The sequence below is a fragment of the Haliaeetus leucocephalus genome, unplaced genomic scaffold, assembly GCF_000737465.1.
Source record: "Haliaeetus leucocephalus isolate CR32 unplaced genomic scaffold, Haliaeetus_leucocephalus-4.0 Scaffold656, whole genome shotgun sequence".
NCBI lineage: Eukaryota > Metazoa > Chordata > Aves > Accipitriformes > Accipitridae > Haliaeetus > Haliaeetus leucocephalus.
Genome location: NW_010973092.1, coordinates 7,203,879 through 7,221,788, shown reverse-complemented (window position 1 = coordinate 7,221,788; position 17,910 = coordinate 7,203,879). Strand labels below are relative to the sequence as shown.

Sequence of the window (17,910 nt, the reverse complement as noted above, 5' to 3'; positions counted from 1 at the left end):
TATTTATGCATATTTATGAATTGTTCAAGGTAGGAAGATTTTAACGGACCTAGACTCCCCAGGATAAAATCCAGCCTGGGCAGGGGAGTTTAAAGGGGCTCAGAAATGCACTTGGAGATGATTTGGAGGGAGCCAGCAAGCAGACATGTTAGGGAGGTCAGTGCTTTTGCTGTTGGTGTTGGCCTGGAGCGGCTGTGTTTATAAATCACAGTCATCAGATGCTAAAATCCTCGAACAGTTGTCAGTAGTGCCCCTACCAGCCTGACCTACCCTGTCCCAACAGCCCTTCAGGCGGCTGCTTCACAATAGGGATGGCTCAGTCTCCCAAGATATCCTGCTCCAAAGCCTTGCTATCAAAAAGCACTTCCTACTGTCTCCCCTGTATCTTCTTTTCTTGCTTCTAAGCCTATCTGTGACTGGCTTCTTCCTCTGTACGAGATCCTCCCAAATGCATGTTGCCAAAATAAATCTCATTTTGTCTTGTTTAAGGGACACCCTGTTTAGGGACCCTCCTGCATCCGGCAGTCTGGCTTGTTCGTCCGGTAAATCTCAAGCCAGGGCTTGTTCTGAAGTGAGTTAAGCTTGAGCAGAAAGTGTCAGAAAGATAGATTGAAAAATGCGGATTCTCAGGGTGGATATGTGCAGGTTCAGCTGGGGGTGGCCTGAGCACGCCAGGCACACCAGTTGTGCCCTGCCAGCTATGCTGGGATGCAGCTGCAGCTCCAGCACAGTCTGATTCCCATCCAGGGATGCTGTAATAGCTCATCCATGAGCAGTGCTGGAAAGGACATGGCCTCTTGGGATCCCTCTGCACAGTGTGAAGCTGCATTTCCCGGCTTAAACAACAGCAGGACGGCCGGGGCTGTACAGCTGGCAGGGGATGGAGACGGTGCTGGGAGCACCGAGCCATACACAGACTGAATTGCTGTGGGGCAGGGCTGGAAGGAGGGAGGATATTTTGATAGGGTTTTGCCAGCGATGATGGTTAATAGGAGGACAATAAAGTCCTGTTCTTCAGCCTCCACAGGGAACTGCTAATTTTTCCAGACTTTAATTTAACAAGCAGCCCAGCATCCTGGTCACCAGTGTGCCTTGCCCTCCCCAAGACCGTCTTTCCCTGCTCCTCTTCACTTCCAGCAGTGCACAAGCCTGGAGCGAAGGCAGCCATCGTTTAAAGCCCATGTTCTCAGCTACCATGCTCCTGCAGCCAGCAAATTATGCTGTGGACAACACCAAGCCCTGCTGCCTGCTTTGCCTCAGCCATATTCCCAATCCATGGCAGCTCTGCCCCTTCCCGCTCAGCCCCACTGGACACTCACCAGTCTGCCCACTGCATCGTGTCCCTGGCAGGGGAGCCGGCTAAATGGCCTCCCAGCAAATCACCAAGGGGCTCCCAGCAAAGACATGGCCCAGGAAAACCACTGATTTCACTCCAAGATGTAAGGTTGTGGAGCTGATTAAACGAAATTGAAAGGGGTGTGGTTATCAGTGATTGTGGAGCATGTAGCCAATTAATCTGAGAATCAAGCTTTTCTAAGAGGACCTCGTGCTCATAAGCCAAAAAAGCAGAGGCAGCTGGCCCCAGAAAGCCTTGTGAACCCTGGCATTTGCCTTTCGGGTCTTTTCCTCAACCATGGTTATTCCCCCTGCTTTCCAGATGGCATCTGGATGTCCTGGAGCTGGCACAGCTTCACCTGGGTATTCCCATCAAGGCTGCCTTTTAGGAGAGACTTTAAGGCTGTGTTTATCCATGCAAAAGAGCTGCCACTGCAGCCCAGGAACTTCCCTCTGCATGTCCCAGGGGCTTGAAGGTGGATTCCTGTTTATTTCCTTAAGCAGCTCTATTCATAGCCTTCAAAAGCTGCCAAGCCGCATCTGTCAGGCCCAAGAAGACTCAAAAGTGCATCTTAGGTAAACACCAGGAGCAACGTGGGACTGCCTGGATTTAGCAGTGTTTGCTGCACTTCTCCCTTGGAAGCTTTATTGCATCTTCTGCAAGTCATAGGCACATCTCCAACACAAGGTCTCGAGCAAAAGCAAAGTCAGGCTAAGACACCAGACTGTATTTCAGGCACACAACATCCCTGTGTTTAGGATTAATAGAGAACAGCCCCCTGCAGCAGGGGACAAGTCCTTTTAGGAAAAGCAATGAGGTCCTTTGGATATTGGAGGTATTGGATTGGGACCAACTCAGTCAGGCTGGATGTGCCCAGACCACTCATGGGAGCTTCAAAGCAGCTGAAGACCTGTCCCATCTGCTGGTGCATGGTGTGACGGCTCCAGGCAGTGCTGCAAGGACTCTGCTGCAGGGATGCAGTGGGGGGCTATGGCCAGAGGGCTTATATCTACCACCCACTCTGGCAGTAGCTGGGGGCATGTACAGCTGCGACGTGCAGACCTGATGCCTGCGAGAGGCATCCAGGGCAGTGTAGGGGTAACTGTGGCACACAGAGCTCCCTATTTGCACCACAGCTGTGGAAGGTGATGGATTTTTTTTTTTTTTCCCCTGCTTCTTTGGATTCAGTTTGGTTTCAGGGAGGACAGATAAGCTTCTCCCAAGCCTGCAGCCCCACACGTGTCCAAGCAAGTGAGATGATCTTTGCAGGGGTAGTTTGAAAGAGGTGGGGGAAAGATCCCTCCCATGGGGCATGGAAACTGCCTTCCTTCGGAGACCCCAGGGGACAGCTGTGAGAGCCCACGCACACCATGGAAAGAGCAAGCCATCCCACAGCAAGCATGCCCTGCCTCCTGGCTCCGCAGCCTGCTCCCAGGTTGTGACTCACCGCAGAGCCATGCACAGCTGGATTTCCACCCGCTGCCCTGGAGGACTCTGGTTTACAGCTGAAAATCTGCAATGACATCCACTGCTCCTTCTCCGCCTGCTTCTGACAGAGCCAGCACCCCATTTGCCTGCATTGCCTCACTGAGCCAGCTCACCCCCAGTCCATCTGCAGAGCACTGAGGCTCAGGCTTTCCCGGTCCAGGCACTGGAAGAGACCTTGGCTGGGTGTTAGTCTGCTCCATCTGAACCAGGCATCAGTCCTACTGCTGAGCCTGGGGGGGAGAGTCCCATCCCACTGGGAAGAAATCCTTGCCCCATGTAGGACAAAGCCACTCTCAGGCAAGTTCCCAGGACAATTTGGGTTCATCCTGCCATGTGCAGATGGTGCTTCCAGTGGCCATGCATCTGCTTAGTGTGAGTCTAGAGAGAACACCCTTTCTACCTCTGATCTGCTTCTGAAATGGAAAAAAACAGAAACCCTCCTGCAGGACCTGCTGACACACTCCCAGATAGCAGGGGAGCTGGGACATTCCTGGGATAAGCAGATTCCTGTCTGCTCTGCACTTACTTGTCTCACTCGCCTTTTCCTGAGCTGGCTGCTGGGCTCCCACCCCAGCGGCCGTTGCCTTTCCCCATGCTGCCCTGTGCCCGTGAGGAGCTCAGCCTCCAGCCACACACCCAGCCATGAAGACTTAGTAAGTGACATTCCCGCAGTGGTTCCAGGGCATCCTGTTTATTTATATGCACTTTGGGTTCATTGTTTTGCAGCAGCATCCACCAGCAATTAATGCAGAAACATCCTCTCCAGAAAAACTCATTAGAGAATCCCTCCCAGAGTAGAAAGAAGGAAAGGCTCCTTAGACTAACAGATTTGTCAATAAGGGACAGCAGGATTATTAATCCATACTTGTATTGCTTCTACCAAGCTGCTCACTTGCGTTTCTCTCCTCTTGCACAGAATTGTTCCCCTTTTAGAGGGCACTGGGGTTTTCTCAACTGCGCCAGCCCAGATCTGCTTGACCCGGCTTGAAATGGGATGAAGAAATTTGGATTTTGAACTGGGGTTAGCTGGAGTTCAAACCTCAGCCCTGCAAACCTATTGGCTTTGCTGTAAACTGAGTTCAAGCCTTGAGGGGTCTTGTCCTGTTTGCTATTTCCATCAGAGTTTGTGCCGTCACTTGAGCTGGGAGCGAGTGCCGGGAGCCCTGGGGTGCATCGGCCGTGCCCGAACCACCCTGCTGACTCGTGGTTGACGAGCCCGAGGTGGCCTGCGAGGCCAGCAGCACTGCAAGGGCTCCCGGGGCTGATGAGACCCCTTGGGCAATCTCCTGCCCATCCAGTGCTGCAGATGGCATAAGATGACCTTCTAAGCATGTGTGAGGTCTAGTTTTCCTCCTGGCAGCGTAACACCAAAATCTCCTCTTTGATGACCCCACTAAGCCTTGTAAGTGTGGAGAGGACTTTTCAGCACTTCCTTTGCAAGCTCTCAGTCATTTCTGGCGCTTCTTAAATCTGCTGAGATCGAAGAATCAGCCAGTTGCTCCAGGCTCTTGTTTCCCTCTCGGTGCGACCCCCCTCCATCCCAGTGCTGACGACGCACACCCCGGCCTGGCAGCGTGCCCCTCCCCAGATGCAGGACCCGGCTTTCCCCACCATGTGCACGGAGGACGGCGAGGACCCCTCACTCCCACCCACCCGGGCTCACCGCCGTGAGCTCGGGGGCCATTTCCAGATGTGACTGCATCACTGCAGCAGGTTGGTTTTTGCTTTCTTTCAAAACCAGGGTTTAAGCCGCCACGTATATAAAGAAATCGCTGTTATAATTATCTTTCTGGCACTATTATTTGTCTAAGCCCTTAGAAGAGGGCTTAGCTTCAGGCTACAGTGAAGAGCACTAAGCAATTGCCACGTTGTCAGTTAGAAAAGACGTGGTTTCTTTTCTGTTTTTTTTTTCCTCCCTAAAATTTTTTCCAGATGTCTTTTTTTTTTTCCTTAGGAGAAGTACCAGCAGCTGTACGATTTCAATGTGAGCCGTGACTAATCCAGCGCAGAGAGCATTCAACGAGAGCATGCAATTCATTGGGGTGCGAATCAAGCAAATGAAACTTTGGCTTAGGGGTTGAGTGACCTCTGGAGCCAAACTGGACCTACGCGTGGCACTGAGCTGCATGTGGGAGCTATGGACACTTGTGGTGGGAGGAGAAGGTGCTCCAGATGCCACAGGCAGTTGGCTGTGTTAGAAGGACCCATGGGGTCTTAGACATGGTCACAAAGGTGTGTAGCCAAGTAAAGAAATGGGTGAAGAAGACTTTCTTCTCTTGTTCTTTCCTACTGGCCTCCCAAGCTGCCTGATCACAGAGATCAACCATCTCACTGGGAAGTGATGATGGTTTCTCACAGCCCCCTCCCTTATCTTTCCCCTCCCCTTTCGCTTTCTGTTTTATTTTTTGTTTCTTGTTGGCCATATGGATGTTTAGTCTTACATCTGTTTCTTTCACATGCAGCAGACGTGCCGCGAGGCCGGATAAGGAGCAAACTGATAAAGAATCACAAATCACGAAGTAACAGGCATCCTACAGAGCAAGGAGCCGGCACGGCCCGGCAGGTCATGGCAGGCCAGTTCCTATGTTGATATCTAAATCCTCAGCAACATGAGTGGGATGAGTTAAGCACCCGATCGGTGTCTCAGCCCCTCTCAAAGATAGCATGTAATCATGAGGAATGAACCCAAACCCCAGGCAGCCAAGACAAAACACGATGTTGCATTTTCTTATGGTCTTGGGTGTCCTTCACCCAGCATCTGCAATCAGACTGCTAGTGCCCAAATGACTTGTTCTCAGTCCTGCTGGCTACAAGAAACACCATCTTTCCAGCAGCCCCTGGAGAGCAACCTTGCATCGCCCTGGTTGGGGTGAGGGTCGGCACCACAGCTGGATCACAAGCTTCAAAGAGCTGGACTATCTGCAGTGCTCAGGACAGCCCTGCATGTCATGGAGACACTCTTCAGGGACGCCTAAATTCCAGCAATTTGACAAGCCTCTTTTTTTGGCTGCTGGTTTTACTTTGCAATGCAGTGCCGTGACCATGCTGGTGCACAAAGGCTGTCTGGTTCTGCCAGGGGAGCAGATGAACCTTAAATCCTCTCAGTCATGGTGAGATGCAAGGAGAGAGGAGCTGGGTTTTCACCCTGAGCAGAGAGAGGAACAGATGGGGAAAGTGAACTCCAACAGCTTTGCTGTCTGGCTGCTTCTGGCTGGGCAGCTGCCTCAGCTAAGTTATGATCTGTAAGGTCAAAATATTTAGTGATGTCTGAAGAGACTGTCAGATTCAACTGATCGGCAATTTTGACGGCGAGTTTTGCTCAATCAGTCCAGATCTGCTGGACGATAACCGCAGCAGAGAGACCAATTTGCTGAGGGTCACATCTACCAGCCCAGCATTTCTCTGCCTACTTGGAGCATATTTTAGACGTGTCATAACTCTCCACATTCTCTGGATCATTCTTTCCTCACCCTCCCCGCAAGGCAGTTCCAGATGGCAGCACTGTTAGGAGAGAGGATAGAGAAGTAAGGACTCTCTTGCCTTCCTCTGCATCTCCCTGAGGACGGGAAACACCAGCTCAGGGACTGAACTACCCCATTGTGAAATGACAGCATTTAACATTTTAATTGCAGTAGACCAAGGCGCTAGGAGCTGCACAGACCAAGCAGAGAGATGGTATTCCTCCCTCCTCCCCCCATGCTGTTAGTCCAAGAGAGCCAGAGAACTGACAAACTCGTTGCAGCAGTGCAGGCAACCGCTGCGACAATGACTCTGCTGGGAAGGTTGCGCTGGGGGCCGATCCGTCCCTGCGAGAGACCCCCTTGATCTCCAGCCCCGCTTGATTTCTCTGGTCTATCCTTTGGACCCAGGCTGTGCCTCAGCCTGTCTTTCGGGCGGGTGGGACTGCCCACTGGGGAGCGAGGGAGAGGAAGAGACCGATTTGGAAAGATAGCGAGGAGGAGGAGGAGGAGAGGCAGCGGGAAACCCAGCCCACCCTTTGGCTTCCTCCTGCCTCCTTCTAAAACCTGCAGATTCCTCCAGCCTGTCCAAGCTCCTGAAGTTTCCTCAGCCCTGCTGCCGGGACTGCGAGGTATGGCCTGAGACCTTCGCGTTTGCCTTTGCTGTGCTATTTCTCCCGGCGTGGGGGTCCCGTTAGCCCCACTCGGGAGGGTCCCTGGTCCGTGGCGTGCAACCGGTGCTGGGCACTGCATCGGTCAGGGTGGGAAGGTGGACGCTCCCCACCCCGAGGAATGCATTTAGAGACCCCTCCTGACTTCTCTTTCTCCTCTTTGCAGCATCTCCGCTCCTAAACTGAGTCTGTTACTGTATTTCGCTGCCAGATTACTGGCTTTAACACTTTGGTGGCATCTGACCCTAAAAGTTTAACCTGGCCTAATTTTTCTCCCTCCTCCCTTTTTCCCCTCTGGGTTTTCTGTTGTGGGGTATTTCCTTAGCGAGATGAGTGAGACCAAAGTCTGGGCACATCAAAACAGTCTGCAGAGCAAATCAGATCTAGTTACAAACCAGTCCCGATTACACCCAGCCCGAGGTGCGTTGGCAGGTGATGTTTTACTCACCAGAATATCTAGAGGAAGAACAAAAGAGCTGTCGACTTCATCTCAGCATTTTTATTTTTTCAGTACAGCCGCTCTTATTTCTCCTAAAAAAAAAAAAAAAAAGACACTCAGCTTTTTGTTCCAAGCAGACTTTGAAACCGTTTCAAGTCCTGTTGCCCTGGTTTGCTGATCCAGCTGATCAACTGTTAAGAGAGACGGAGGCTGCAGGAGAGGAGGAATAAAGCTCTTTGGGGGTTTTTTTTTAGAGTTTTAAGAACTTGGGCTCAGTCAGGCACAATTTTAGTTCCACGCAGAAGAGCCGAGGGCTCGTTTCCTTTAAAGGCAGCCGCTGTCCTTCCCGTGACGGTGACGTGCGTGGCAGTCTAACTCTGCTCTTTGTGTCCCTCCTCTAAGAAAGCTCCACTCTGCTGCATCCAGCCAAGAAAAGGAAACTTAACAGGATGGGGGCTGAATTCCCACCCAAAGCGAAAGGCAACGGTTTCAAGTTGGAGTGAAATCAGGGGCACCGGGAAGGCCGCCGGTACTCCAAGCCCTCAGTTACCACCAACTTGAAACAGCCCAAAAACGCAGCAACCCTCCAAAAGGACAAAAGTAAATTGCAGCCGTTTGTTAGGGTTGATCAGGCGAGTTTTAAGTGGCAATAAAAGGCTGTTGCGTTCTGCGCAGCAGTTAAAGCCAAGCTATTGTCTGCCACATAGGCAGGAGCAGGGATGCAGGCGGTGTTGGGAGGGGGAAGAGGAGAAATAAACTTTTCAGACTTTTTTGCAAGCCACTCCTTCCACAGTCCTCTGCTCTTCCATGACTCAGCCCCAGAGGAATGTCGGCTCCCATGGAAACCCTTTCTGGGTCCTCTGGTCGGAGGGATGTCGGGGCTGTTATCGCTGGAGCGGCTGCGGCAGGGCCAGTCCAGGGAATGCTTTGAAGATGGTTTGCATTTTTGCAGAATATTTAGCGGACAGTTTCTTCTCTCCCTCCTTTGTGAAGCTGTGCAAGATCAGCTTGCTGTATCCCCCGGGAGCCAGAGGGACCACTTGCACCTGGCACAGAAGTATCTGGGCTGCTTTTGGCACTGGCCTGCGTCCAGCCCAAAGAAAAGAAAAAGCTCGGACAGGACAGCAAAATGCTGTATCGCCTGTCCTTCTGACTGAGGTCTGCAAAGGGCTCATCGGTGAACCGCTGCTTGCAGCCCAGGTCTCATCCACGCACTTTTCTTGGTACTAATTTAATTGTTTCCCATTATGGATGCAATTTGCAACCTAGACAAACTATGACAGCTTCAAGCCAGCCCACAACTATAATGGCATATGGGCTCTTGCCCTTATATCAGTAAGCCCTGTAAGATGTGGAGCATTTATAAGTGCAGAGCTGCTCAACTCCCTGCAAGGGAAATGGGTTAATACAGCACTGTGGCATAGACCTGTCTTTAGTGACTCTGCATGGACAGATGTGGTGGATAGATTTTTTTTCCCCTGTGTTTTACTTGGAGCGTGTAAGCGTGTGCATGAGTTAAAAGGAATTTCACTTCCATCTAAACCTAGCTTGGCTTTCTGAGCCTGCACGCTGCATGCGAGGGGACTGCTCTGGTGGCAGGACCCAGGCTGGCTTTTGTCCAGTTCTCTGCTCCTGCCCTGCTCCCCTGGGACCCAGTGGAGCTGCAGCACCTCTGGGTGAGCCGGCACCCTCAGCAGCACGGCCCGGACACGCAAGGACCTGTTCAGCAGGGAGCTTTATGGGGACTCACGCAAACAACTCTGACTTCAAACTGAATTTTAGCTTGGGAGCGGCTGGCTGAGTAAAGCTGAGGGTCTTGCTTGCACAGGGAGGTCAGGGCCAGGCAGTCTGGTGGCTACACTTGGTCACCCATCTGCACCTTGAAAATTATGGCCCACGGTGGGGTTTGTAGGCAGAAGCTGTTTCTGGGTCGGTCCTGCCTTTACATTCAGTCTGAGGTGCTGGGGCATGTCAGACTCTGCAAAGCCTTGGAAGAGCAAGGAGCAAATGGAGGGTGGGTGCGGGAGACCCTGCTGCTCGGGCTTGCTGCCTCCCGCGTGGCCGGGCTGGGGTGCAAGTGGGGAGCCGAGACATGAGATATTTTTTGCCCAACGATTACCCACTCCTGCTCTCTGCTGCTGGCGATGGGAGGTGGCAGCGGGGCCCCTCGCCTGGGTTAGCGGTGGAGGCAGCCGGGGTTATCCCAGTGGCCTCAGGAAGGAGTTGTCAAAGTGGCCAGACTCCTCCCCACGCTAACGTGGCATCCCGAAGGGCTTATGCAACCCTGGCCAGGGCCAATGCCACATGGGCCACGGTCCACCACCCACGGAGCCTCCTCCGGAGCCTGCACCCACCTGGTCCTTGTCCTCCCCCAGCCCACAAAGGGTCCCAGGCTGGGCAGGAGGAGACAAGAAGGACCAAGAGAACCCAGTGGTGCAGACTCTCCTCTATGCATCACTGTGGGGTATTTTCCCCAGCAGAAGAAACTGATGATGGTGCTACAGGATTGGGGAGAGGGTGGTAAAGCGTTTGCCCGAGTAGCCTGCTTTGAATTTATGGAGGTGCTGAGGGTCAGCCTCAGACCTCCCTATACCCCACGGCTCTCTTGTTAGGGTCATGTCTGCAAAATGCAATGAGCCGCTGGCACTGAGGGATAGCCCGGGCCGTGTTAGAAAGGTGAACCGTTGTGAGGGGTTTATGTGAGCCACAAGACTGTTTACACAGTGACTGGGAGCTGGAGTCCCCACTCAGGGTGCAAGTGGGGTCAAGCATTAGAAAGGCAGTGCAGGCCATGGGTCCTGCAGCCCGTGGGTGCCAGGCTGTCTTCTCCATCATCAGCAGCCAGGAGGGCAGGCCTGAGGAGGGGGTGGTGACCATGGAGGCTTCTCTTATTTTATATTCAGCAGCCCTCTCTGTGCCCACAATGTGCTGGTTTCCAGCATCTTGCAAAATGCTGGCTTCTGTTGATTCCATTAGGATACAGAAGGGTGTAAGCCCCTGCTTGCTAAAATCTCTTTCCCAGTCCTGTTTTCCTCTGTCCAAAATGACCCCCTGCTGCACCCCATTGCTCTGTCCCTCATGCTGCCCTCTGCCCTCCGTAGGGCTCTTGCAGAGCTGCGCCAGGCATTCCCAGTTCAGGATCCCTTGCAGGGATCCCCCCAAGCCCCTCCAGCTGCGGGATGGATGCTGAGCTCATGGTATGGCCTAGCTGCCAGCTCCAAAGATCATCCTCTTGGACAGCAGGACCATGGTAGGTCCACAAGGAGGGAGACTTGCACCATGGACCAGGGTCTTTTGCCAGAGCAGCTCTGTGCACAGGGCTCCTGAGCCATTATTTCAGGAGTTTTGGCCACCAGGCATTCAGGAAAGACCATGCCTTTGCAAAAGAGCCAGGGGCTCACAGATGCTGCAATGTCCTCTGTGCACAGCCTCTGCTTCCAGGAGGATGTTGTTTTTCAAATAAACTTGTTTTCCCATCTCCAGGGTGAGACAGGTCTGCAGAGCCTGTTTGCTCAGACTCTTTCGTGCTCTTTCTTCCTCCAAACACAACACTGGCAGCTCTGACTGTCTGCTGGCTCCTAGCAAGCATGTAATTCCCTGACCCCTGCTTAGTACATGCCCAGACTTTGAAATTCAGGGGTTTTGGGGGGGGCTTGGGGAAATGATCTGAGATGGCCTTGGTCTGGGGTTGCATTTCCCTTAATGCCATCTTCCACGTATACATCCACTGTCCTCTGCTCCAGGCTGGGCACTGCCATGTTTCTGCCCAACAAGCATCACTGAACGTCAGAGCATCTTCCAAAGCAAACAAGCCCCTTGGGAGAAGCCCAGGAGGAGCGTTGACAAGCCAGGGGATGGCAGCAAGGGAGGACATGGCCAGATTCAACAGTACTTTTCCACCTCTCCCCCAAACCACCCCTCCAGAAGTGAAGAACCAGTGATGTCTCCTGGCAAATGCCGGGAGAGCTCTCAGCAGCTTCCAGAGCAAATACAGATGAGGGGAAGGGACGGCATGTACTGAGCAGGAGAGGAGGGAGCTGCTCAACTGCAGCCTCGCCAGAGCAAACGGGCTCATCTACCCCCACCCGCAGCCCCTCTCCCCACAGGTCCTCTGTCCCACCACAGCAGCCATCCCCACTACCCCGTGTTCCCAGCCCTCCGACGTCCCTTGGAATCTGCCCTCCATGCCCTGACACCTATTTTGCACGGACACCCCGCCAAGGCTGGGTGAGGTGCTGAAATTGGAAGGAGGATTTCAGCCTCTGCGTGGTCAAACCTTGCTAAATTAGGAAGCACAGCCCAGCCTGGCTGGTGCCCTGGCAGCACAGCATTGGCATGGATTTATACCCAGAGAGCTTCCGTGCATGGGGAGGAAGGGAAAGGATGCACTGGCAAATGAGATATCCATCCATGCTCGCTAAGAGAGAAGAAGACACCTTGTCCAGCGCTTTCTGTCCCAGCAGAGCCATCCATCCACCCAGCCCCAGGGAGCCAGCGGGCTGCAATGCCCCAGTCACGCAGGTGGAGCGGAGGAGGGCGAGCGGAAGGGAGGCAGCGGAAGCCTTGGCAGGGGGACAAGTCCCCTCGCTGGCAGGAGACAAACCAGGGGTGTTTCGCTCTCCCAGCAGGCGGAAGGGAGCAGGCATTCCCTGCTGTCAGGAGTGGGATGCCACCAGCATATTAAGCGGCCAGCTGAGCTCCTCTCTGCCCTCACACAGAGGGGCTCAATCCTGCCAAACAGGAACCAGAGGGGGACAAGGACAGGGCGATTTCACCAGCTGCGCTCTCCTTCTGGCTCGCATCGCGGCCAGTGTTAGCTGGGCTGCCTGGCTCACTCATCCTACAGAGTCCCTGCAACAGCCCAAACCGGGAGGGTGCAAAGGGCTCATCCTCCCGGAGCTCAGCTCCTGGCAGAACACAACCCCAAAGCATCTTGGATCCCTCAGACCCAGTTTGGGGACCCTCGGGTCTGAGCAGGAAAAGGAAAAACTACAGTAGAGACCCCAACGTTTGGGGTTGCTTGGGATGGGGGATTGGTCCCTGATAGCCCTAGAGATGTCTGTGTCCATGTGGGAAGGAGTTTTCTCGAGTTAATTCTCAAGTGCCCCGTCTCCCTGTCTCTCTGTTCTCTCTTTCCTTCCTCCACTTTCATTTTTCCTCTGATTGACAAATAAAACAGTAGAGAGTTTCATTGCTTATATCTGGGGCTCATATCAGGGCCTTTTAACACCAAAAAAAATTCTTTTGGTCCAGAAAAACTCCTGTGAAGGAAAGGAGAGCTGCCATTTTGACTGCATTTTTTCTAAAGCTATCCAGGAAAGCAACAGAAACCTAAACCCCCCACCATCCCATTTTGCAAAATCAAAAGAATTTATCTTGGAAACACGATTTGGTTTAAGGTTTTTGCCTAGAAAAGCCAGCATGTGGGTCTGCAAGATTGAACAGACAAGGCAGGAAACGAAGAGAACGCTCTTTTCTAAGTGTCTGCCTGCCAGCAGTGAGCTCAGCCTGGAGCCGAGGAGCACATAGCGGCCTCCTTCCTCATCCCTCCTTTTCCTCTCTTTTATTCAGGGTCTGCTGAAAGATGAGGGTCTGGATTTTTTTCCTTCTCTGCCTGGCAGGCAAAGCCCTGGCAGCTCCGGTAAGTACGGGAGACAACAGAGCTTCTCTGCTTTCAGGGTTGTCCATCCAGTGTATCTGATGGGGACTTTTTTTAATAATGAATAAAGCCCTGATGGATGGGGGGGCAGCGGGGAGAGAGGAAACCTGAGGGTGGCCCTACTGCTTGTCCCAGCGGGTCACCCCTCCTTGGGACCATCCTTCCCATGGACCCCAGCTCATGGTCCTTTTCCCCGCAGCAGGAGGCTCTGCCCGATGAGACGGAGGTCATCGAAGATCCCACCACGGAGGTAGGTGACTCTGCTTCCTCGTCACCCATCCCTTGCAGCACCTACCGCTCTGGGAAGAGCATCTCTGGGGCCGAGCTCTTTGTGCACCCCCACCAGAAACACTGACCTCTTTTGCAGGAGCCCGTGGGGGCTAACCCTGTCCAGGTGGAGGTGGGAGAGTTCGAGGAACCCACTGAGGATGTAGAAGAGATTGTTGCAGAGAGTAAGTCGCTCTTCCCCTGCCCTCCAGCAGACAGACACATCTTTCTTTCCCTGGGTGGGGGAGATTTAGCCACCCCGAACAATGAGGAACTTCTTTGGGAAAGGCTGTAGCACAAGGATGATGCCAACCTAGATGCACACTTAAGAGCAAAAGAGGTGCATGGCCTCTTTCCAGCACTGGATTCTCTGTAAGCCCTTTTTTTGCAACAGAAAAGCCATTGCATTGTGTGGCTACAGAAAGGAGTCCAGGATTAGCCCGAGAGCTAATGTGGACTTCTGGAAACGCTCACATCTTCCTAGTGCAAGAAGAGATGCTCTGGGCTCTCCCTGGTGAAGTCTCTATCTTCCCTCTGTGCTGAGATGCCCTGGGCAGCTCGTGGGAGGTAAGGATGGGGCAGGCTGTGACTTTGCTCCCTGCCCTCTCCCAGACCCCTGCCAGAACCACCACTGCAAGCATGGCAAGGTGTGCGAGGTGGATGACAACAACTCGCCCATGTGTGTGTGCCAGGACCCCTCCAGCTGCCCAGCCACTGCCGGCGTCTTTGAGAAGGTGAGGGCAGAAGCTGCTTGATGGACTGGAGCGGGGAGGGACCCCACATGGGACATCACCAGAGATGGTGGGGGAGACAGAGTCAGGGTGGCAGGTCCCCATCTGGCCTTAGCCAGTGGTAACCAAGGAGCTGTTGTCCACTCCAGGGAAACAAGTTAAACATCTCATTTGGGGGCTTTCCCTGCTGACTCCCCAGCAAGGCTGGGCTTCGCTGCCTCTCACGCAGCATCTCCCCATCCTGTGCAGGTCTGCGGCACTGACAACAAGACCTACGACTCCTCCTGCCATTTCTTTGCCACCAAGTGCACCTTGGAGGGAACCAAGAAAGGACACAAGCTGCACCTGGACTACATTGGGCCTTGCAAATGTAAGTGGAGCCATTCCCTTAGACAAGGGGAACTTTAACCTGAGCAAAGCCCCCTTGCCCATGGGCTGAGGGAGGGCAAAGGTCCAGGCAGGCTCAGGGCTGAGGTGGGAGGGCACTGGGGCTGCATGTCCAGACGCTGCAGTGACCACCATGTATGGCTTCCAGTCATCCCCGCCTGCCTGGACACAGAGCTGACTGAGTTCCCCCTGCGCATGCGGGACTGGCTCAAGAATGTGCTGATCACCCTGTATGAGCGCGATGAGGACAACAACCTGCTGACCGAGAAGCAGAAGCTCAAGGTGAGGGATTGGGAAGGGAGCCTGGGAGCTCAGCCCACCAACAGACCAGCACACATGGGGAGCCCATCCAGAATGACCCGTGGGCACCCCATGTAAAGGCCCTCCCAGGGCCCCCCCTTGCACCCCATCCGCCTGCTGACAAGGTCTCCCCGGCCTCTCCTGTGACAGGTGAAGAAGATCCACGAGAACGAGAAGCGCCTGGAGGCCGGTGACCACACCGTGGAGCTGCTGGCCCGTGACTTTGAGAAGAACTACAACATGTACATCTTCCCCGTGCACTGGCAATTCGGGCAGCTGGACCAGCACCCCATTGATGGGTGAGTGTCAGCAGAGCAGGATGGGGGCCCCTGCCAAAGACCCTTTCCTGCCCAAGGACCAGTATGATTTGGGGGCAGAAGGTGTCAAGGCAGGCTGGAGATGTGACACAAGTGGATGGCTGATGGCAGAGGCACAGGCAAAGCCCTGTGGAGGGACAACCCCTACACACAACTGGCAGGGGCTGGGGCAAACCAGGCTGGGATAGAGGCAGTTTTGCCTTCTGCAAACAGCTCTTCTGCAGAAAGAGGGGCCTCCCCCAGCCCCAGCTGCTCCCGTCTCCCTTGGGTGTGGAGTTTCTGTCTTCTCAGATTTACTGTCGTATGATAGCTCCCTAAAATATCTTAGTCCAAAGGCCCCGGGATAACTTCAACAGCTGAAACAGCAGCTGCTGGCTTAGCTGCGAGCTGGAGATGGGCACGAGAGTGATCACACACACAGACCTGTGGGGTGGGGGCAGCTGGCGAGGACCCCCAGCTGCTGGCTATTTCGTGACTAGCACAGCCGGTTGCAAAAGCAGACACCGGTCCTTGACCTTCATGACACTCAGAAGTGGATACTGGGAGGGCACTGGGACAGCAGTCAAACCAAACAGAGACCTGGGGCCAGCATCTTGCCCCGCACCCAGCAGAGCATCTCCCCTCGCGTGGGAGGGCGGCTGGCGTTGGTGGGCAGCACGTTCACCGTGCGGTCACCTCGGCAGGTACCTGTCCCACACCGAGCTGGCCCCCCTTCGTGCCCCCCTCATCCCCATGGAGCACTGCACCACCCGCTTCTTCGAGGCTTGCGATCTGGACAACGACAAGTACATCGCCCTGGAGGAGTGGGCCAGCTGCTTTGGCATTAAGGAGCGTAAGTACCGAGTAGGGAAGGAATGGGGGTGGAGGGGACACCGAAAAGCACCCCCAAAGTCCCCACTCGGGATGAAGCAGTGCATTACAGCCTGTCCTGGGGAGGGAAAAGCAGGGGAGAGCGGGGAGGGGGGATTGCAGGAGCAGTGGGACCCTGGCAGCATCCGCCTCCTAACCTCATCTCTCTCTTTTCCTTCCACAGAGGACATAGACAAGGATCTTGTGATCTAAACCCCCAGCTTCCTTCTCTGCTGCCAACTTTGTCTTGTTTTAACCTTCCCACTTCCTTTGGTTCTTAAACCGCTTTTGTTTTGTTTTGTTTTTTCCCTGGGAACAAGGTGCTAATATAGATCTAAACATATGTAGTAACGGTGCTAAGAGAAATAACAGTCCTCATTCATAGCCTGATCTATTACCACTAGATTACTCACTTGGCTGTTTCTACACGCTCTTACCAGCCCTTTCTCTCTCCGACGTGTCTTTACCATTGACCGACCCCATTCCTGTCCTAAATATCCGCTCCGTCTCGGTATCCGCTCTCGGATCGACTTCTCTTAACTTCTTACTAACAACACGTTCTTGGACACGTCAGCGTAGACACAAAGACCTCTCAGCTGATTCACCGCCCCCAGTTACAGACCACCAGAAAGGGAAGGCAGAGCCAGAGGATGTAGAAGGATTGGGCTTTTCGAGCAGAGCAGCTGGGGGTGACATTGTGGTCACCCAGCTCATGGTAGGGGTATGGAGAGGGGTGAGAAAGACATAGAGTGGCAGGATTTCATGTTCCTTTTTTTTTTTTTTCATTCCCAGGGCTTGAATTTAACAATCATTGGGCACAAAAAAAAAGGGCTAATCAAACCAACAAATAGGAAAGCGCACAAAAATTAAAACAAATAAAAAGAAACGCATCCCATCCTGTAAAATCCCCTCAAAAAATAAAGGTTTGAAAGTGCTACGTGCTTTACCATTACTCAATGACCATACTGCTGTTGTGTTTTCTGTGCTGCAAAGGGAGATCGGGTGCGGCCGCCTGTTCCCCCGGGGTACGCGTGGCTGACCTTGCTGTTGCGATTCTGCGATTCTGCTGTAGCTGAGATAAAGCTCTTGGCTCTCCCCAAATCACAGTGCCCTTGAGCACTTCCCACCTCTGCCTTGGTCATGCTTAAATTCCAGCCCTGCTTTCCCAGGGAAGCTGTGTCAGGCTTGGAAGGGACATTTCTGCTCAGAAAGAGGCATGCTTGCCACACGCTCGAGGGAAAGGCTGTAATATTTTTTTCCTGTTGTGGATTTTGGGGGTTAAGGAATGGGCAGGAGGGAAGGGAGAAGGTATTTGGATTTTGCTTTATAGAGAGGGTCCTGACAGGAGCAAAGGTATGGTTAAATCTCACAGGCTGAGAACTCTTTTTTTTTTTTTTTTACCTCTGAATGTTCCCTGTGCCTTATGTTATTAAATTCCTGCCACAGTGTGAGCAACCTGATGAGTCTCTGTAATAAAAAATACTGATTTGAAACACTGACAATAAACAAGCTTGCAATGTTCCTCTGTTTCATCCCATCCCGATGAGGGGGATTCCACACATCATGCATGCGTTCAAGTTGTAACACAGGCATCCCAGCCCAGGGAAGAGTCTGGTCCAAGGTAAGCTGAGATACCTCTGCCAGTCACAGCCCATCACCTCACTGTAAATGGGCTTGTTGGGGGATATCGGATGGGTAATGCATGGGCAGATGGAGCTGGAGTGATGGAGGCAGGCAGGGTCACTGCAGCAGCCAACACAGACACTCGCATGGCTCTAAGGCCCTTGCTTTCACGAGCAATAAAATCTCTGGGAAAGGTGAAAAGGCACAACAGTAGAAAATAAACACTGCCATTTGCAGAGGCTAAAAATATTCATGTTGCAAGACCTCTGGTTAAGCTGTGAGGTCCCCCTGTTAACAGCCCCTTGCCGGACCTGCTGTGCTCCAGACGCAGGCTGCAGGGTCAGATCCTGCACAGGGTGGCTCCCGGCTGCAGAGCCTGGGCAGG

The 17,910-nt window shown here is 53.3% G+C and overlaps 1 protein-coding gene across 2 annotated transcripts; it reads left to right on the top strand.

Annotated features, from left to right (window-relative positions):
* The first annotated feature begins 6,829 nt into the window (after positions 1–6,829).
* SPARC (secreted protein, acidic, cysteine-rich (osteonectin)) lies at positions 6,830–16,730 on the top strand. 2 transcript variants are annotated; one of them, XM_010578956.1, is made up of 10 exons: positions 6,830–6,914; positions 12,964–13,033; positions 13,251–13,301; positions 13,419–13,503; positions 13,931–14,052; positions 14,299–14,419; positions 14,585–14,718; positions 14,887–15,035; positions 15,737–15,885; positions 16,087–16,730. In XM_010578956.1, the coding sequence occupies exons 2-10, from the start codon at positions 12,977–12,979 to the stop codon at positions 16,113–16,115; spliced, it is 897 nt and encodes a 298-aa protein (XP_010577258.1). In that variant the 5' UTR covers positions 6,830–6,914; positions 12,964–12,976; the 3' UTR covers positions 16,116–16,730. The 2 variants fall into 2 exon arrangements, with proteins under 2 accessions (XP_010577258.1, XP_010577257.1); XM_010578955.1 differs by lacking the exon at positions 6,830–6,914 and having other exon boundaries at positions 12,977–13,033; positions 13,251–13,313; positions 13,422–13,503.
* The last annotated feature ends 1,180 nt before the right edge of the window (positions 16,731–17,910 follow it).